Genomic DNA, 22,343 nt, shown 5'->3' with positions numbered 1-22,343 from the left:
GTTGTTTTCTTTGGAACAGAGGAGGCTGAGGGGTGATTTAACTGAAGTGCATAATACCATGAGAGGCTTAGAGTGGATAGGAGGGACCTATTTCCTTTAACAGGAAGGTCACTAACCAGGGAGTATAGATTTAAAGTAATTAACAGAAGGATTAGAGGGGAGATAAGGAGAAATTTTTTTCACTCACATGGTGGGTGGGGGTCTGGAACATACTGCCTGACAGGGCGCAGAGGTGGAAATCCTTGTCACATTTAAACTTGGATATACACTTGAAGTGCCATAATCCAGGGGGCTATGGAACAAAAGCTGGAAAGTGGGATTAGGTTGGATATCTCTTTTCAGGCCGGCACAGACACAGTGTTTTTATTTTTTATGTTTTTATGTTTTTATTAGTACTTTGTCATGCAGGCCCCCACCTGTCAAGAATGAGGCACATTAATTTCGCCACATGGACATTAAATTTCAAATTGTTGCTGGGAAGAAGAGAAGGCCTGTGACCAGGGGTTGCCAGGCCCCTGGCTGGAAAGACATTTTTGTATAATAACACACAGTATTTGGAACAAAGGAGCTATCCCCTGCTCCAATTCAATCCACAAACAGACATGGTCAGACCAGTTAGTCACATGATTAACTGGTTGTTGCAGAGTTTGAACTGAGAGTTTCAAATTGGAGAAACAGTGTTTGAACTGGCAGAAAGCTCTTTTGGACTGAAGAAGACCTCCTGTCTGTCTGTCTGCTCCCATCTCTTTCTCACGGAACGCCAAAAAACCACTGAAGACACATGAACCCCAAGAGAGAAAAGTCTCCTACAGCTATATATCTAAGTTTGTTGGCGACACTAAGTTAGGTGTCACTGTAAGTAATGTAGATGGGAGTAGGAAGTTGCAAGTGGTCATTGATAGATGAGGAGAATGAGCAGTGGGATTTAGGTGTCCATATACAGATATCGCAAAAAGCCATTGGACAGCTGCAATAAATAATTTAAAAGGCTATTGGAGTGTTTGCCTTCATCTCAGGGGGACTGGAATACAAAGGGGTGGAAATTACACTACAAGGTATATGTTAAACGTACAATAATTATGTTTAATTGCATGCAGGTTGTGGGCATTAACCGAAGATTTAGTTGAATCCTTAAAGATAGACACGGACTGAAACTGTCGTTGTTGGGTTAGGATGTGCATGCTTGTAATGTGTAACTCTGTAAGTGAATATATAAGTGTTTAAAGATTGGCTCCAGTCTATCATACACCAACAGGCTTTCTGATGTATAACAATATAAAGTGCGGCACAGTGGCGCAGTGGTTAGCACCGCAGCCTCACAGCTCCAGCGACCCGGGTTCAATTCTGGGTACTGCCTGTGTGGAGTTTGCAAGTTCTCCCTGTGTCTGCATGGGTTTCCTCCGGGTGTTCCGGTTTCCTCCCACATGCCAAAAGACTTGCAGGTTGATAGGTAAGTTGGCCATTATAAATTGCCCCTAGTATAGGTAGGTGGTAGGGAAATATAGGGACAGGTGGGGATGTGGTAGGAATATGGGATTAGTGTAGGATTAGTATAAATGGGTGGTTGATGGTCGGCACAGACTCGGTGGGCCGAAGGGCCTGTTTCAGTGCTGTATCTCTTAAAAAAAAAAGCTTTGGTTAGACCGCATCTGGAGGACAGCATTCATTTCTGAGAACCACATCTCAGGAAAGACATATTGTTGGTGAAACTGATGTATACCAGCAGCTCAAAATGGGCTCATAGCGAAGGAGCCAGCTGATTTTTCATTGCACTAGTTTTTATTTTCCATTGTTAGGAGTGTTTTGTTTTTGTGTTGTAAGTTTAGAATTCTGTGTGTTTTTAAAAACTGAGGAAAGGATTTTTCTATGTGGATACTGATTGCTGAAATTTGGTGGGTTTGAACTGGTTGAAGTACACGGACTGCAAGGCACCTGTTTCCAAACAGCTCAACAGGGGAATGACTGGTCAAGATTTATGATTGTCATGTGATTGGATTGTTGAAGTTAGTTTCACTTTTGGATTGTGCAAAGACCAGTGAGTTGGACAAGAAGCAGGCAGTTTGAAATCTGGATGTGACCTGCCTGGAGACTGAAGAAAAAAATCTCTCTCTGTAAAGGAAAACTTGCATCTCTTGAAAAGAAATCCTACATTTGAAATGTGGCTGTGATCTGCCTAGAGAGAGAAAAAAGACTCAGGAAAACAGTGTTACTTCTCTCTATATCGGAAGACTGCTTTTCAGAGAAGCAACCCCTGTATGTCAGAGGTAGCAGATTCTTATTACCTCCAGTCTTTGAAGAATCCCTGCCTCAAGAGTGATTCCTGTTGCCTGCTGTGTTTTGGGAGAGCCTGAAATCTCAAGAAAGCTTATACTGCTAGACTGCTGCTTCAAAACCCAAGCAGAGCTGATAGTACACACTTTGCTGAAAGACCTGTGTGACTCCTGCTGCAGACAAAAGCCTTGAACATCTACCCATCACAAGACTGTTCATCAACCTAGCTTAGACAGAGTTTGAGTGGCATCCAACTAGTCGACTCTGGGACACTTCACTGTACCGAAAACATCCTACCAGAATGTGATAAACTCAATCATTTTATTTTTTCCTTTTTATTCCTAAGAAACAGCTGTAAATCAAAAATCCTTTTTCCCAATTAACCACTTTTTTTTACTGTATGGGTGTGTGCACGAAGGCTAAGGAACTAAAGAGTTTTTCATATATGTAGATTTATCTCATTAGTAGTTATGACTTATTGTTTCTTTTCTAATAGTTAATGTTGCTGTTGTTTAAAGAAACCCTGGTTTGGTGAGCTTTATTCTGGGGACAAATACGGTGTCTAATTTGGCTATTCTTTGATAGGTGGAAAACTTTCTTGATATTCTCTGACCTGTGGAGTAGTGGGACTGAATTAACAGGGTACATTAACTCCCACCTTAGTCGTAACACCATTGGCTTGGACAATATTGCCAAGATTTTTAATATCAAACCAAGTAAAAGCAACAATGAGACTAGAATATGAGTCTCCAAAAAGAGTTTGAACTATTGTTCTGTGACCTTCAGTGGAAAGAAGATTGGCCGAGTGAAAAATCAGCTGCTGATTCACTACATGCCTGTTTCACACTGCTGGCGTAGACCAATTTCACCCCCTTTGGCTTTGGAGTGGTGTAGCACAGATACCACAGAATAATACCGGGTTTAAAGTGGTTCAATTAAGAGGAAAGGTTGCATAAACTAGGCTAGTATTCCCTAGAATATAGAAGATTAAGAGATTATTGTTACTGAGGTGTTAAAAATGATTAAAGGATTGATCGGGTTGGTTGAGAGACACAACTTCCTCTGGTGGGGGAATCCAGAACAAGTGGGTATAACCTTAAAATTAGAGCTAGGCCTTTCATGGCTGATATCAGGAAGCAGTTATCCACATAAAGTATAGTGGAAATCTGGAAATCTCTCCCTCAAAAATGCTGTTGAGCCTGAGATTGATAGATTTTTGTTGGCAAGAGTATTAAGGAAGATGGAACCAAGGCAGGTAAATGACGTTAAGATATAGATCAACCAGGATATAATTGAATGGGATTACAGGCTCGACAGGATAAATGGCCTACTCCTATTCCTATGTTCCTATGATGATGAAAGCACAAAAATACACATTTACTAAAACAGATTGTATTCCAACTATATAGCTACAATTTCAAAAGTTATGTGTGGCATCACTCCTGGTAAAGTAACTTACCGCTTCCCCAATGTATCTGAATCACTGCCAGCATTCTGCCCGAATATCAGAGTCTCATTAAACAGATTTCTCCAGTTGATCTCCCCCTTTATGCAATTAGATCCTGAAAAGCTACCTGTAAAGAATAAGAGAATAACTTTTTAAAAGGAGAAAAAAGTCAAATACAAAAAGGTTTCAATTTCAGCTAAATAATGAACTGTACGCTCTTTCACTTTGTCACAAACCAAAATGCTATGATAGCATCAGTCTTTCACCACAAAATTTACATGTTGGCAAGTGACAATTTATATGTGAATGTGGATATCTGGCCCACTTTTTCCTCATTGGTGAAAATCAGACTAAATATGATATCAAATCCCACTTATATTCAATCTACTGCATACAGCAAAGTTTCTCAAGATTTGAAATTTGACGATTGACAAAAGCAGCCATTTTGTTATCTTCTACATAAACAATGCATTCAGATGTTTCCATTTGTTATCTGATAATATGGAACCATTATTAACGAGACAAAATTGGCATTAATGAGATGGAATGCCCTCAAAATAAGGTTGTAGACTTACTGCCCAGTTTATGCCAAGGCTCTGGCCACCAGCATTTGCAAAGGGGCCTCCCATGGCCAGCCACCTTCCTCTTTGCTACGTGATTCATTGTCCTTGATATAATTAGGTCCCCAATTGCAATTTTATGAAATGCACACACACACAAATAGGAACAGGAATAGACCATACGGCCCATCGAGCCTGCTCTGCCATTCAATACAATCATGGCTAATCTTGGGCTTCAACTCCACTTTCCCACCTGCTCCTTATATTCCTTGAAACCCTGAGAGATTGTCTATGCCAGCCTTAAACATATTCAACAATGGAGCATCCACAACCCTCTGGGGTAAAGAATTCCAAAGATTCACAACCCTTTGATTGAAGAAATTGCTCCTCATCTCAGTCCTAAATGATTGGCCCTTTATCCTGAGACTGTGCCCCTGTGCTTTAGATTCCCCAGCTAGTAAAAACCTCTCAGTGTCTACCCTATCAAGCCCCTTCAGAATCTTGTAAGTTACAATGAGATCACTTCTCATTCTTATAAATTCCAGAGAATATAGGCCCAATTTATTCAGCCTCTCATCATAGAACAACCTTCTCATCCCAAGGACCAATCTAGTGAATCTTCGCTGTATCCCCTCCAATGCAAGTATATCCTTCCTTAAATATGGAGACCAAATCTGCACACAGTATTTCCAATGTGGTCTCACCAAACCCTGTACAATTGTAGCAAGACTTCTTTATTCTTGTAGTCTAATCCCGTTGCAATAAAGATCAACATGCCATTTGCCTTCCTAATTGTTTGTTGTACTTTCATGCTAGCTTTCTGTAGAGAGAGAAACAGAGTTAATGTTTCAGGTCTGTGACCTTTCATCAGAACTCAAGAGTTCTGTCAAGTATTTCCAGCAATGTTTCTTTTTACTTCAGATTTTCAGCATCCACAGTATTTTGCTTTTATGCTAGCTTTCTGTGTTCCTTGCACGAGCACAAGCAAGTGTCTGAGCATCAAGAAGTTTCACACTCTTTAAAAAATATTCTGCTTTTCTATTCTTACAACCAAAGTGTATAACCTTAAATTTCCCCACATTATATTCCATATTACTGGCACAGATATGATGGGCCAAGTGGCCTCTTTCTGTGCTTTAAACTTTCTATGATTCTATGATCTGCTACCTTGTTGCCCACTCACTTAACCTGTTTATATCTCTTTGCAGCCTCTTTGTGTCCTCCTCATAGCTTGTATCATCAGCAAACTTAGAAACATTACTCTCTGTCTCTTCATCTAAGACATTAATATAGATTGTAAATAGCTGAGGCCCCAGCACTGATCCTTGCAGCAGTCTACTAGTCATAGTCTACCAACTTGAAACTGTCCATCAACGGCTACTCTTTGCTTCTTGTCAATTAACCAATCCTCCAACCATGCTATATTATCCCCAACTCCATGACACCTTAACTTGCCTATTAATCTTTTGTGTGGCATCAAATGTCTTTTGGAAATCCAGGAATACTACATCTACTGGTTCCTCTTTCAGATTTCTGCCATCTAAATTGATTGAACGTTTGATTCCCTACATATAACTGTGAGTTCAGCTCCCAGAGTTGACTGTAACTTGTAGGTCACTGCCTCTTCTGGATGTGCTTTGCCATGTTCTTCAATTCCATTGGACATTGGAGAATATAGTAGTAAGGGGTTTAACCTCTAAGGATGGAAAGACAGACACAGAAAGTTTCCAAGAAAGGGTGGCACCCAAAACATGAATCTGTTGATCCTTTTTCGATCCTGTCATGCTGTTTATTTCTTTTTTTACAACATACAGTTCCTTTTGGCCAGTCATAGAAACATGTTGAAAAAGCCTGATCAACCAGATACCTTTCATGACACTAGTAAGAGAATGATCGGTGATTAATATTAACAGAAATAATGAGGAAGGAATAAAAAGAAATATGGTACAAATATCTGGCCATTTTCAATTAGAACCACATCAACTGACTACAATGGGCCAGATTTTCCTGCTCAAATAATGGTGAGTTCATGACACCCACCATTATTAATGCACAAATTGGTCAACATGTTCAGCTGGAAAAGAGATATATACTGTGACCTGCGAATCTCCATAATTTGCCAGTTGATGTACTTGCTCTGACATTTGCCTCACACGAACAGTTGTTCACCCTCAACCTTTTCAGTTGCTGGATTTTCACAGAAAGTTAGGTCTACTAACTGATAGGGTAAGTACCCTTTTATTGACAGGATAATTGTTAATGCAATGTCAATCAACCTTGCCTGCTCAGAAAGGGATACATTTAAACTTTTGATTCTTATTCATGCATGGAATAATTTCTTAGAGATTTTTAAGATTTCAATTTAAAACATCTTTCTTACTTTTCCTTTTTTTCATTCTTAATCCAATCTTTCTTTCCCTCGCTTTGGGCAGAATTTCGTGCAAGCAGTGGAAGTAGTGGGGTCCCAACACCAGGCCAAGAAGGTGAGAGGAACCCTGCCTCAACCATTCAGGGAACCCCCCGGTTGTATTTAATGATGCTCAGGCAATTAACTGCCCGGCGCCTGGGTGACCGTCCCATTAAGGATGGGGATCCTGTTTCCAAGAACTGTTTCAAAGAGCTGATGGCCAATCCGAGGGATGGCTTCCCAGCAGTCTTAGCAGCAACCCCGGGAATGGTGGCCACAGCAGGAGATCCGGCACCAAGAGTAGTCATGGAGCCCTGGACTGGAGATAGGTGGGACGGGCTCACCGGGGCCAGTCAGGCAGGACCCGGCATGAAGAGTGGGTGGGTAGCCGTTGAGGGCAGGGGCTAGGGATGTTGGCGCAGAAGCGGCCTATGCCACGGGGGCCTCTTGTGGGCCACAGATTGCCAATGGAGAAGGCCCCCCCCCCAACCCCGACCAACCAGCCCACAGGGAGGCCGGCTGATTTTAATAGACAGCCTCCCAATGTGGTGGAGCCCCCCCACCCCGTGCTGGTTATATGCCAGCGGCGGCAGGGCAAGGCCCTGAAGAGGCCATTAACTGGCCATTTAAGAGTCTCAATTGACCTCTGTGTGGGAAGGTGATTCTTGGACTCCCTGCCCCAGACTTAATGGGCTGGATTTTATGAGCTCGCCTCCAAAAATGGCGGCCTGCCCGCATGGGCTGCCTGCCAAACAGCCTCCACAATCTCAAGCACGGCGGCTCATTTAAATAGCCAGAGCGGGCCACCCCCCCCCAACCCCGCTCCCCCCCCAATCACGTGGAGGGGGTGGGCTGTCCATCCGTGGCAATGGCGCCAGCTGCCTGGGTGCAGACACTGGCATCATTTTTAAAGGGTAGGCAGTCCTGCCAGGAAGTTTAAATATTTAAAGACGTATACAATAAAATTAACTGAATACATTTCTTTTGCCCCTCTCCCACCCCCCAAATAACAATGACATTAACTAATTGCCCTTTCCCCCAAAACATTTCCCTGTAACATTTGACCTTGCCCCCCACCCCCAAACTGCACAAAGTTTAACGTACAACCCTTCCCATCATTCCCTACACCTATGACATTTATTTGACTCTGTTCCACCCCCACCCCCCGCACTGATAATCTTATCTCCTCCCTCGTCCTCACCAGTGTCGCACCTCATTTCCCCAGATGGGGATCTGAAGGTGTGAGAGTGCTGGCCATCAAGATTAAACATAAGCATATGTACATGCATTCATTTTATTAATGTGAATATGGTGATTGTGGTCCTGTCGCCGAGTGGCGGAGGGGGTGGGGGGGTTCCGCCATGGAGCCTCACCGCCATCAGGAGGATCGGGCCGGGCCTCGCCAGCATCGAGGTCTGTGGCGGGTCTCATCCAGAGCCATCTTCAGGCCTCCCCACCCCCCCAAAACAGATCTCAACATTGAGGGATCCTTAAAATCTTGTCCAATCGATGTGAGTCAGGAAGACGATGGGCACTCCGTCTGCTGCCTTCCTTCCCGATTATATGGCACCCTCCCCACCTCCCAGCCTGCTCCCAAGTGGAGGATTCAATTCTGCCCTTTATATCTCTTTCTGTATCCGGTTTGACTCTAATTCACCAACTCTAATTCATCCTTATTCTCTGTCATTCCCCTATTTATTTCTCAATCCTTAAAACTCATTGTTGGCCCTGTCATTCATTAATGTCCCAGATGTCCTGTAGCCCTCACCACACTGTTATCAGCTCCCTCTTCCAGCAACTTACAAGGCAAATTATATTTGAGCTGAAGGGTGCAAGACCCCATTCCAGCAAGATTTAGATCATTATTTATTTCAGAGATGCAAAAACACATATGAACAGCTGACAGAAATACAAAATGATCAGACAATAAAAACATACAATGTGAATAAATAGTCTCTATTACTTTTAATACTATTGCAGTATAATTACCTTATCATGTATCGTTGCTTAATTGTCTGCAACATTTCATCTCCATTTTGCTTGTAACACTCATGCATTACACACAAATACTTTCCTAATTGGGAGTATCAATAAATCTTAAAGCATGGCTTGGCACTTAATATCTTGAAATATTAATTATAGCATTTTTTTTATTTTAACTCAGACAGAAATTGATAATAAGTGTTCACACTCTATTAAATAAATTCTAATCCTCAAAGGAAGCAAAAATGTTCAACTTTAATTCAGAGAGATAATTAACAAACTTAACTTAATGCATCATTCTCTATCCTCTGCATTCCAGAATAAGTCCAGAACTTTAGACATACCTGTAACCTAAAAGTAAGCCAGCATTACTGAGCCTGCTTTCTGCTTACTCACCATTTCCTGCGCTAGGTTGGTTTGAGTTCTCTATCAGCCAGCACATTCCTCTTATGTACTTTTCTATGCCTGGCCAGAAATCACTGCTCACCAATCCAGACCCTAGTGCATCGAATATGTCAAAGGCCCTGGAATAAATTAAGTGCTTAGTAAAGGACAAGAAAATAAAAACTAGAATTGAAGCTGTTGTCTTTCTTTAAACCAATTAAGGAATAAACAAACACAATTTTTACTCCAAGTAAAAACAGATAAGTTAACCATGTGAAGCATCAGTTACTACACTGGTAGGCTGTAGGCTGTCAGAGTCAACTGCTGCAGATGTGAAAGTCATAGATTGAAAAATTCACTCAATTAAAGTTGAAGATCAAATTCGTTACTGGCCAGCACATACATCTTCATCAATAAATTGTTAGAGAAAAACACATTTCTACTGATATCTGAACTAGGTATTTAATACTAACCACTCCATTGGAGCAACCAGTCATCCAAAATTGTCAGAAAAAATTGACACAAATCCTCCAGATGATCACTGACTGTACCCTCCTGGACCATAGGCAAAAATAGATGTATACGCAGTATTGGATTGACAAGGAAAAATGAGTTTTTATCCACTACTGGATCACAGGAAAAGGCTGATATGAATTGACTACAGCATTGACCAGAAAAAGTAGATCTATACTGACTACTAAGCCAGAGGAGAAATAGACGTAAACTCTCTGCTAGATTGACAGGAAAATATTGACATATATTTACTCTTTTATTTATGACTCCAATTACATTATTTACTACAGATGTTACATTTCAATGCAAAAGCTCTCAGCAACTCAATAATAGAGTAAGTATTGTATTAATGACCCTTTAATGAGACTCATCTTTTCATTTATTGCTGTTTTCTCCATGCAAGCACTAATGGACCATATACCTCCTGCATTCAGAAAGATGGCCAAACGGATCTTTTCTGATGCCACACAGGGCTGATCACCAGAAAGCAGATCAGAGTGGTCCAACGAAACCAATCCCCCCATCTCAAATTTTCCTGTGAGAGGATGTCTTCATTGAGCTGACTGCACATGCTCCTTAGCTTGAGGAAATGTGGGAGACTTGCCTTACATTCAACCCTCCCTCTTAAATTACTCCCAAGTGGTTTAGTTAGTTTATCCAGTGAGCAGTTCAATCTCAGGCTTTGCTGAGTCAGCTGATCCCAGCTAGAATGCGCTTTGAGCATAACAACTGTCGTCAGAGACCCTGCATTGGGTAAAGGAAATCCTGATTACTATTCAGCCATCTTTATTGTAAGTCCACATGTTGTAAAGAAAGAATTGGGCTCTTTGTTATCCGTCTGCACTTACAATCCAGGCTCAAACATAAGGGATAGCTACTTAAGCAAGGTAACTAGAGCTGAATGTCTGAGTTACCAGTCCATGGGTACCAGTCAATACCATAGCAGAGAGGGAAGGGAAGGGAAATAACTAAGCATCCTCTAATTAATCTGGCTGAATCTCACAGTGACCAGCGCCAAAAAGAATTTTGATTGTGAAATCCTGGATGCGTTCTACCAATCTCCCTCCTAATCTTCAAAACCATCTACCCCACCAAGCTACAGCAGAAGACCACGAAAACCACAATTGCATTCCTGGCTATTTAAATGCTCGAATATCACTTACAGGTTCCACAGGAGGTGTTCCTGAAAAGTGCTAAATTGAAATCCTTTCCAAAGCTCAGAAGAAACAGTCATATTATCTATGAGATTCCTGAAGAACTCCTTGTAGAAATTATTGTTGGTATCAAATGCTGTCATTATTTCCCGCCATCCTCTGTGCTCCTCCAGAAATGTGACTTGAATATCCTGCTGCCCTTCAATCACTGACTGTAAAAGACGAAGCTGTAAAGAAGCAGAAACAGTTAATGCCATGGTTGCATGCTTGAACCATCACATTATCTTATATGAACAATACTGAAAAATCCTATGTACTAAGAAAGACAGCAGATTGGTTCATTGGTCCATTGAACTATAAGATGAGCACTGAAGTAACAGTTCAAATCAATTCAGAGGAAATTCTGGCCTCTGGCCTATTAAATAGCCCAAATTCAAATATGACTGTCTTTTGAAACATAAATAAATCTCAGAGGAGATATTGATCCCTACTGATTAAACACAACACCATTTTTGTTCACTAAATAAAATTACAACAGAGATTTGGAGTCACTGCTAATGTAGGCTTTCATTTAAAGTTTTTCTATTTTCATACTCCTGCTTGTTCATGTTTATTTTTTCAACCTTCCTACGGTAATAACCTATTAGAAATTCTTATTACGTCAATATTATAATGCCCCTTCAATATAATTTTAAATAAAGTGATTTTTTTTTTAAAGTTCAAAATGGAATATTAGTATAAATGGGTGATTGATGGTCGGCACAGACTCGGTGGGCCGAAGGGCCTGTTGCAGTGCTGTATCTCTAAATAAATAAAAATAAATAAATAAATAATTTACTAAAATAAAGATTTTTACTATTTTTATGACTGGATAACAAATTGGTCCTCATTGTTTTGCTGAACTGTCATCTCCCCATTGGTTGTTTGAAGTTCCCATATACATTACTAGGGATATCAACAGAGTGGAGATTTAATAATGGAGATTTCACAAGCTTAACACATGCCCCAACAGCAGCATCAAGCTTCATTACATAATAAAAAAAAAAGCTTTACCAACATATAACCTGAAGCACATCTACAATGGTAAGTCAATCCTGACTTGGAACTATATCACCATTCCTTCACTGTCGCTGGGTCAAAATCCTGGAGCTCATTTCCTAACAGCACTGTGAGTGTACCTACCCCAAATGGACTGCAGCAGTTCAAGAAGGCAGCTCACCACCACCTGCGCAAGGGCAATTAGGGATGGGCAATAAATGCTGGCATAGCCAGTGACACCTACATCCCATGAATGAATAAAAAAAACATTCTAACTTAACAAGTAGACCTTGCTGCAAGACACTGTTTGAAATGCAGGAAGGGGAAAATGTTAATTTACAACATTACTTTTTATAGCAGTTCTGTATTCTAGAATTCCTGCTAGACATAGTTGGTATTTATGGGTGTTTACTATACACACTAGGGTTGTACATATACTCATGGAGTTAGCTGAATATTTTCAGCTAATGGATACTGTTTATTTTCAATATTCTCCACATTAACTACAACTCACAGATTCAACCCAACTCTTCATAGATGGAAAATGTTCAGTAACATTCCAGGGATCACTGGGCAGTTGATGACCGTAAATTATAACTGTTAGGACTTCATTTACAAATGGCTCCTCTGGTAAATTGAGAACATCCTTTATCTTCAAAACCATATCATTGCACGTAACAGTTACATTTTGGGTCAAGATCTGAAAAAATACAAGACAGAACGGTTCATATTTTCAAAAACAAAATTTATGCTGAACAATTTTCTTTCTCATAATCTCAACGCTTGTTAAATGTTTCACTTACTATCTCTGACACACCAATTGAGGAAGATACTTTCAAAATGTTGCATTAGCAGGGTTTTTTCTACTTTTCCCAATAATTTATAATTAAATGCTGAATAAATCTGAAAAATCTTGAAGGCATAAGATCTGAAAAGGTGTTATTTACCTAAACACTAAATTGTCCTTGGGGGTTCCGGGTGGGGGGTGTGGGGTTGTGGGGGGGTAGCTGGAGCTCTGTTTAATTAATCCTATTACCCTCCTATACATCATTTATAGTCTGACATCAAACTCAGAATGGAATCATTCATTCGCCTAAGAAAAGCTGTTTCATATTGAGTAAATTATCACTGCAGCTCGTAGTACTACAATGCTTTATTTTAAAATATGGTCGAATGCATCATCTATGAAGATGACTACAAAGAATTAATAGAGCTCTGATTGGAGGGAGATGATCTCAGTCAAAGTGGCTGGAGGTATCAGTGTCCTAGGCTTAAGAAGAAAGAGAAAATCCTTGTGTTCTCACTCATCCACTGCTGGAAAGTGAATCGAGATAGACATCAGCTGGGGACAAGATCATGCTTGGCTGCCTATTATTTATCAGCTGATGCTCAGAGTAATTTTAACCGAGCTCGCCAGGCAGGAACCCACAGGATCAGGCGAAGCGCTGTTCTTACATCCTGCCCAATATTACTCTCTGTTGACATCAACTGTGTAAAACCAACATTGCAGTTGATGTTGTCAGTTTCCCTAAGGGTGAGTTAGGTTACGATTGCCCCTTGTTGGCCAGGCTCACAGCTGGGGATGGTCAATTATGCAAAGGACCAGAGAGCAGCCAGCGGACAAAGAACCAGGTGCCAGGATGAGTCATTGACTTCAGGATAAACAGTGGAGAAAGTTGAAGAAGGAGATAGGCAGGTACAGCTGAAAGATAGATCAGAGGCAAATAGGTGGACATAGGCTGAAAGATTGGAGGCAGTTCAACTATGCAGTATGCAGGAAAGATTAGCGAGCAATGGAAACAAGAGACAAGATGAGTAATTGTAGGAAGAATTAATCAGGGTTTTGTTCTTCACGAGAGAGGCCTTCAATGGGATACTGTGCAAAGAGACACATTACACATTCTACTAATTGAATATCTAACCATGACAGCTCTATTTTTAAAGAGTGCTGTCAAATCTTTAGCAGGTTCTACTATTCTCTGCCTACAATAGGCATGCCTAGAATTGTAACTAAATACATTAAAAAATGCATTGTCCTTCACTTAACCAACAGCCAAGGGCATTAAAAATACAAATCATCCTGTCACTCTCTGTCCACAGCAATACGGCTAGAATTACATCACAGATTCACCTCACTAGATCAGTTTTTCTTAGTGTTTTAATACTGGTTTCATTGATTTACCATTTTCATTTCTGTCATCAGGATATCGACATCCAACATTATCCGGTTCACAATATTCACTCCCAAGGCAGAGGACACTTTCTTCAGAAAATCTAGAGCATCTGAAAGGAGATTTAAAAAAAGCTCTAACGACCTTACTGTAGCCTGAGGAATCAGCAGATCAAAAAATGGAAGCATTGTTATGAACTTAACTTTTATTCTTGCAGAATTATAATTGTATTCACAACTTTCCACATTTCATAACATAGTACTGAACTAAGCCCAAATTTTAGTGGACTATGAGTCAAATGGAAAACTGAGTCTGATTCAGGAATTATGGAATGCATGCCTTAACCCGGTTGATATTTAGGATCTAGTATGTAATGGCTGATCAGACAACATTTTTACATTATGATGTACTTACAACAACCTTTAAAGTCAGTTTTTTATTGCTGATTTTAATGCCTAGTTTTTCTGGTGTTTTTTACTTCTTATTTTTAGCATCAATAGCAAGAAAAAAATAAGGGGAAAAGTAGCACCTCAATAGGGCAAATCAGTAAAACTCATTTTTATTTTGACTATCACTAAAATGCAATCTATACAGGGTGTGTGCTACAATCCAAGTTTCCATGATCACAAAATACTATCCAGCTATTTTAAAGATAAAATATATTCACAATATTTGCAAATGGATTGTTTACTGCAAAGTGTTGACTCCTAAAGTGTATGTTTAAAGTGTTACATTGTCACCATAGCATCACGAAGCCCAAATATTTGAAAACACTGACAAACATGAAATAATTAATGCTTAAGTTAAATGTTGTAATATGAACTCTGAATGGTATTGCAATCATTTTATGCTATATATCCATTTTATTAGTATCATGGCTGTAATATATATATTTCCTTCTGTATATTTTTGTTTGGAAGCCTATTGTTCGATAGTATAAAAGTTCTTAAATCTTGATACACATCCCTTTCTTGTCCCGTTTCCAATATAAACCCATAAAGGCTCTTCTTAATTGAGTCTCTTGGGTATTAATCAAAGGCTGATGCTTGTTTGACCAGTAAATGGAATATTGTCTATTGTGTGCGAGCCTATTCAATTTTTTGCACAATAATTTCCTTTTAGTACAACAAGTCAGATTGAATTTAAATCTTGATCAAACTTGTCTAAGTGCTTTAAGAATTTACCTTAATTTACTTCCCTTCCAGAATTTGGCATTGAATGTCAGGCAGCTGAATGCATGTGCATCACATTATTGACATACAAACATAAACATTATGTGCATACATCATCCTGCAGCATGTGTGAAGACATGACTGAAGGAGAACATGAACAGAGGAAGAATGTAACCCTTTTCAGGTCAACTTTGGGTAGAGATCAGATTTTGTTGATCCAGCAACCTGGAAAAATCCAGGAAATTATTGGTGAAAATCAGTAAAAGCTAATGTCAAATGTCTTCATACATTTATTAGTGTTAACTTCAAACAGGAAAGGAATTATCAAATATTAATTATGGGCCTTTAGGGATAGAGCATGAGTTTGCAAAGTGCAATCTCTGGACCCTAAGGGATCAGCATTACATTTCAGACATACTAGGATACCACTCCTGGCCCTGTTTACTAATAAAAAATATTCTGTGCGACGATGGCAGTGTTTTATTAGGATAGATGACGGCCTGCTTTTCACCTCCATTCAAATCAATGAAATGAAAATGGGCAGTTTCTATAATGGGCGTACAGTCGCAACACCAATTTTACACTCAGGCAACAAGTTGAAAATCTTTTCCAATATTGTTTGGAACTTAGGATTGGGGTGCCTTGCAAGTTATCAATATTTGAGGTGTTGAAAATTTTGTAAACAGTAATGCAGACTATGAATTTCAAGGCAAATGGCTGAAGGCTCTGAATTGACCTGGTGCAAGTAGGCACATACGCATTACTTAATAGTTCTGTAGAGACCCTTCGGCCAATTATCCCAACAGTCATGTGCTGAACAAAGCACAAGTGCAAAAGTCTAAAGTACATTTTTTGACCATGTAAAATTCTGCAAGTGGTGCATTTTTTGATGGGTCGCCAGCAGTAAACTAGATTGTATCAAAATCTCTTGTATCACTCAATATTAGCAAACTTTTTTGGCACAGAACGTGAATCAACATGAGGTCCCTCTGGGGAAACACCGTCACAAAGTCAATAATAAAGAGGTTAACCAGTAATGATCTGCACAGACTTGAGGTATTTATTTTATGTGACAGCATTAATCCTTTTCTTAAGGTTATATCAACAGACTTATATGAATATAATGAAATTACTTATACATATATAAGCAGTAAAGTTAAAATAAGGGAATGAATTACAAAAGAATATCATTGTTGGATGAGTAAAGTGCCTGACTAAGTATAGAAAAAGGATTAAAGAAATCAAACTGAATACTTGAGTTAAGCAGACCCGAGGTCTTGCCAAGTAAGTTCTTTCCTCACCTTTTTCCTGACTGGCTGCTCTTTTGCAACATATCACACACAGGCAATATAGCTATGAACTGCTTCCACCTGAAACTGGTGTCTAAAATGGTGGTGAGAGTAGTTCAGGGTACCTCTCCCATTCATTCTATCAGAAAATATTTAGGGCTGAATTTTACCAGCCCCTCAATGTGTGGGGGTCATGGTGGGGGAGACCGTAAAATTCTGCCAAGAGAAGTCTGCCTGGACCCCCAACGCCGAGAAGGCTCCACTGCATTTTACCTGCAGTGGTGGGACCTCGGTGCGGCCCTCCCACGCCGCCGAGCGGCGGGGCCTTCATTGAAATATTTAAATTAATTAAAACAATATGCTAATTAACTTACCTGGTCCCCGGTGGCTGTCCCACGCCAATTTGACGGTCGCCAGCTGCAACTCGCGTGCCTTCAGAACTCCCTTCGGAGTTCCGAGGTGAGAAACTGGTGGGGAGGGAGGAGGAGTGAAATTATCAGGGCAGGGGGGCAGGGAGCGGGAAACCCAGTTCTTATTGGCTGTGGAGATGGTGGGTAGGGGTTGAAGGGCAAATGTGAACAGGTTGGGGGGAAAGTTCGGGTTGGGAGTGAAATTGATTTTATTAATATCAGCCAATAGATCAACCATTGTGGGGGTTGGGAAAGGGTCTCCAGCCTTTCATATTTTATTTCAATAAAATGTCCAGTGTTAAACCTTAATCATTTCAAATTTATACTAAGAGTTTGAAACCCTTTAAAAATGGCGCCAGCGCCTGAGCGGTGGCGCCAGTCGCCATTGCCCGTCTTCATCATCGGGGGCGGCCGCTCCGCCCCCTCCATTTAAATGAGCCCCCACGCAAAATATCACAGGGCCTCAGCGACGGCGCTTCTGTGTCGGAAGGCCACCTAGTTCAAAGCGCGCCACCGCGATGAGCGGCGCGTTAATAAAATTCAGCCCTCCACTTCTGTTCAACAGTTTTGAGCAGTGACATGGCAAAAATCGGCATTCACTGATGGAGTATATTGGAGACACAACCATATGGCAACTTCCTGCTTTATTGCACATGTTACAGCATTATTGTTTGACCTATTCAACCATGCAGAAATGATGGTGAAATAGGTACACTATAATGATTGGTTCATAGGAACAATGAAAAGAATTGTCAAAGATTTCTGGTGGGGCATTTCTATATGTTATTTTTTGACCTACATTTTAAGACTGTCCATACGGTACAAATCATTGTCTGACTCGCTGAGTAAGTGACATCGAAATAAACTACCTTGTCACTTGGATGTTTTATCACTGTACCAAAAATAGCATGTTATTCCTCTCCTCCCTCACATCCAAAACAAATTGCCAAAACATTTTTCATGAAGACAATGTCCCTTTAATAGAAACTTTATTAAAATTGATGTCACACAGTCACATAACTCAGCTTGAACCCTACAACTGTGTCACGATCCAAAATACGTCAGATCATTTATTTCATTGCACAATTACTCATTGCCCAATTAGCGTGTAGTAACTGGCCTACAATATTAATAAACCTATTTAAATTTAATTTTATATCCAGAATTGATAGGTAGGAAAGAAAGTTGAGAAGAGGACATAAGGAGGCTACAAAGAGATATAGATAGCTTAAGTGAGTGGTCAAAGATCTGGCAAATGGAGTATAATGTGAGAAAATGTGTAATTGTCTATTTTGGCTGGAAGAATAAAAAAAGCATATTATCTAAATGGTAAGAGATTGTGGAGCTCTGAGATGCAGAGGGATCTGGGTGTCCTAGTGTATGAATCGTAAAAGGTTAGTATGCAGGTACAGAAAGTAATTAGGAAAGCTAATAGAATCTTATTGTTTATTGCAAGGGGAATTGAATACAAAAGTAGGGAGGTTATACTTCAGTTATATAGGGCATTGGTGAGACCACAGCTGGAGTACTGTGTACAATGTTGGTCTCCTTATTTAAGGAAGGATGTAAATGTGTTGGAAGCAGTTCAGAGAAGGTTTATTAGACTAACACCTGGAATGGGCAGGCTGTCTTATGAGGAAAGGTTGGATAGGTTAGGCTTGTATCCAATGGAGTTTGGAAGAGTAAGAGGCGGCTTGAAACATATAAGATCCTGAGGGGTCTTGACAGAATGAATGTGGGAAGGACCTTTCCTCTTGTGGGAGAATCTAGAACTAGGGTTCACTGTTTAAAAATAAGTGTTCGCCCACCTAATCAGAGATTAATAAAATTAATAAAGCAATTGTTATTCCAATCCTTGCCCCAAGTGAACCAGGATCAGATATCATGAAAGAAATCATATGAACATACGAATTAGGAGCAGGAATAGGCCACTCGGCCCCTTGAGCCTGCTCTGCCATTCAACAAGATCATGGCTGATCTGATTGTAACCTCATTCCACATTCCTGCCTACCCCTGATAACCTTTCAGAGATGAGGAGAAATATCTTCTTTCAGAGGGTCTTGAGTCTTTGCAACTCTCTTCCTCAAATGGGCGCACAGTGGCACAGTGGTTAGCACCGTGGCTTCACAGCTCCAGCGACCCGGGTTCGTTTCTGGGTACTGCCTGTGTGGAGTTTGCAAGTTCTCCTGTGACCGCGTGGGTTTTCGCCGGGTGCTCCGGTTTCCTCCCACAGCCAAAGACTTGCAGGTTGATAGGTAAATTGGCCATTGTAAATTTCTCCTAGTGTAGGTAGGGGAATTGTGGGAATGTAAGAGGGTACTGGGATTAATGTAGGATTAGTATAAATGGGTGGTTGATGGTCGGCACAGACTTGGTGGGCCGAAGGGCCTGTTTCAGTGCTGTATCTCTAAATAAATAAAAAGTGGTGGAAGCAGAGTCTTTGAATATTTTTAAGGCCGAGGTAGATAGATTCTTGATAAGCAAGGGAGTGAAAGGTTGGAATAACAATCGCTTTATTAATTTTATTAATCTCTGATTTGCAAATTATCCTAATGCATAGTATGAACAATTTTAGATCCTTTCAGAGAATATGAATGTGTATGTAATCCATCACAAAGGGTTGTAGAGTCAGACAAACACCGAGAATCACAGTGACAAATTAGGCTGAGTTTTCATCACAGAGGCTGGTAACAGGAGTTGGATTTGTTTTCGGGTCAGAAACTGCCACTGGTGGGAAACTGATTGAAGTTAAGATTTTCGTGTGGGGAAGCCCTTAATTGGTATGGAGACAGGTTTCCTGTCCACTGAGAGCCAGGAACGGATTCGGGTCAGATGAAGTGTGCGACTCATTTAGACTCCCCATTACAGCCATCACTGAGGCTGCTGGTTATCCTGAGGGAGAGATCTGCGGTTTGTGCCAAAGCTTTCCCCTGCACCAGAGGGAAGCAAGATGCCACAGGATAACCAGAGGCCTGTCACCCAGGGCAGGCAGACCCATAATTCTGCAGCTGATCCTTGGAAGGAGCTAGAAGCAAAGAAGTTCAAGAACACAGTGACTTTGACGGCCACTGGCAAGGCATAACAACCAGTACTGTGAGGCATAAGGTCTTCGGTGATGAGGGCACAGATGTCTGTGTCCATCTGCCTGGAGAGATGCAATCTCCCGCTGCAATGGTTCTCGATCATCTCCAGGCAGAACCTGTGTTAAGGTTTTGGCCTCCATTGCCTTTTTGCCATCTTTCCTCTCCCAAGCCCTCCTCATGCCCAGTGTTCTGCCCTTCCAGTGGATGGTGTTGCCCCTCATCGCCACTGGGCCCACCATCTGACAGTTATGCCCGCATTGCCAGCTGGAGCCTTCCTTCTGGGCAGATGGCCACCCAATTTTCTTTGGAAGCCTTGCCCCCTGCTCTTCTGTCTCTGTGATACCGGGGGGTTGCTACCAAACCTGTTCAAATCCCGGGTGCTGTGTGCCCAATCTCCCTGCCACCTGCACTGTGCCAAGGGCACCTCCTTACCAAGTGCCATCTCCCTTTACCCCACTGACCCTCTTATGGAGCTGGGGTGATACCCTGGGGCATCCATGACTGGCTCCCTACTCGTCTCCCTTCAGATGATTTGTTTCTGAAGGTGTGGGTAACCTGGGTGCCCCTTTAAAATTTAAACCTCAAACCTTGACAAGCTCTTAAAGAGCTTTTAAACAGCTTTAATTGGCCACATTTGGGTGGAGAGTGGGATCCCTCTCCTACCCTTCCCTGACCTGGCCATTATTGCCAGCAGTAGGAACAGCATCTTGAAATTGACACATCACCTGGGGCCAGAATTTTCAGGGTCGGTGGGGGGGCCCAAAATTTCAGCCCATTAGTTCTATTTTTGTTTATTTATTCATGCATGGGATGCGAGTGTCGCTGGTAAGGCCACCATTTATTGTCCATTCCTTAACAGGGATAGGCACCAACATGTTGCACCACAGATATTTGACAAAATTATTGACTCAGCCACGGACATGGGGACAATTAATCTGTATATAAAGTGTACAGGCAACCTAATGCCATCAAAACACAGTCCAATTAAAACATATTTCTCCCTACTCAGTGAGATACCTGGCATTGTTTTTGCTTACACAAGTAGTCAATGTCTGCCCGCACACTTGATGTAACAATACGGAGACTCCGGATAGATGTCCATCTATCAGGTGTGATCTTGATCTCTTTCTCCCCCCTCTCACTCTCTCTCCCTCTCTGTGTCAATCCCTAGCCACTTCTCTGTGTCCATCTCTCTCCCCTCATAGAGTCAGAGAGTTATACAGCACAAAAACAGGCCCTTCGGCCCATCATGTCTGTGCCGGCCATCGAGCACCTAACTACTCTAGTCCCATTTTCTAGCACTTGGCCCGTAGTCTTGTATGCTATGGCGTTTCAAGTGCTCATCTAAATACTTCTTAAATGTTGTGAGGGTTCCTGCATCTACCATCACTTCAGGCAGTGCGTTCCAGATTCCAACCACCCTCTGGCTGAAAACATTTTTCCTCAAATACCTCTAAACCTCCTGCCCCTTACCTTAAATCTATGCCACCTGATTATTGACCCCTCCGCTAAAGGAAAAAGTCTCTTCCTATCTAATCTATCAATGCCCCTCATAATTTTGTATACCTCAATCATGTCCCCCCTCATCCTTCTCTGTTCTAAGGAAAACAACCCTAGCCTTTTCAGTCTCTCTTCATAGCTGAAATGCTCCAGCCCAGGCAACATCCTGGTGAATCTCCTCTGCACCCTATCCAGTGCAATCACATCCTTCCTATAGTGTGGTGCCCAGAACTGTACACAGTACTCCAGCTGTGGCTGAACTAGCGTTTTATACAGCTCCATCATAACCTCCCTGCTCTTATATTCTATGCCTCGGCTAATAAAGGCAAGTATCCCATATGCCTTCCTAACCAGCTTATCTGTGCTGCTGCCTTCAGTGATCTATGGACAAGCACACCATGGTCCCTCTGACACTCTGTACTTCCTAGGGTCCTACCATCCATTGAATATAGCCTTGCCTTGTTAGTCCTCCCAAAATGCATCACCTCACACTTCTCAGGATTAAATTCCATTTGCCACTGCTCTGCCCATCGTACCAGCCCATCTATATTGTCCTGTAATCTAAGGCTTTTCTCCTCATTATTTACGACACCACCAACTTTCATGTCATTTGCGAACTTACTTATCATACCTCTTATATTGATGTCTAAATCATTAATGTACATTACTAACAGCAAGGGTCCCAGCACCGATCCCTGCTGTACACCACTGGTCACAGGCTTCCAATCGCAAAAATAACCTTTGACCATCACCCTCTGCCTCCTGCCACTAAGACAATTTTGGATCCAATTTGCCAAATTGCCCTGGATCCCATGGGCTCTTGCCTTCTTAACCAATCTCCCATGCGGGACCTTATCAAAAGTCTTACTGAAGTCCATGTAGACTACATCAACTGCTTTACCCTCATCTACACATCTAGTTACCTCCTTGAAAAATTCAATTAAGTTAGTTAGACACCATC

At 41.3% G+C, this 22,343-nt stretch overlaps 1 protein-coding gene across 1 annotated transcript in view; it reads right to left on the bottom strand.

Annotated features, from left to right (window-relative positions):
- Window positions 1-22,343, bottom strand: part of LOC137380771 (ATP-binding cassette sub-family A member 13-like) — a 330,301-nt gene that overhangs the window by 203,522 nt on the left and 104,436 nt on the right. Inside the window, exons 22-27 of the mRNA XM_068053109.1 lie at window positions 16,764-16,856; window positions 13,940-14,040; window positions 12,272-12,457; window positions 10,729-10,946; window positions 9,065-9,192; window positions 3,731-3,845 (exon numbers count right to left, since the gene is read on the bottom strand). Of these exons, the coding sequence (XP_067909210.1) occupies window positions 3,731-3,845; window positions 9,065-9,192; window positions 10,729-10,946; window positions 12,272-12,457; window positions 13,940-14,040; window positions 16,764-16,856 (841 nt within the window). The remainder of the gene's footprint in view (window positions 1-3,730; window positions 3,846-9,064; window positions 9,193-10,728; window positions 10,947-12,271; window positions 12,458-13,939; window positions 14,041-16,763; window positions 16,857-22,343) is intronic.

Source organism: Heterodontus francisci, chromosome 2, assembly GCF_036365525.1.
Source record: "Heterodontus francisci isolate sHetFra1 chromosome 2, sHetFra1.hap1, whole genome shotgun sequence".
NCBI lineage: Eukaryota > Metazoa > Chordata > Chondrichthyes > Heterodontiformes > Heterodontidae > Heterodontus > Heterodontus francisci.
Note: the sequence above shows the minus strand (reverse complement) of the source record. Positions and strands in the feature narration are given on the sequence as shown.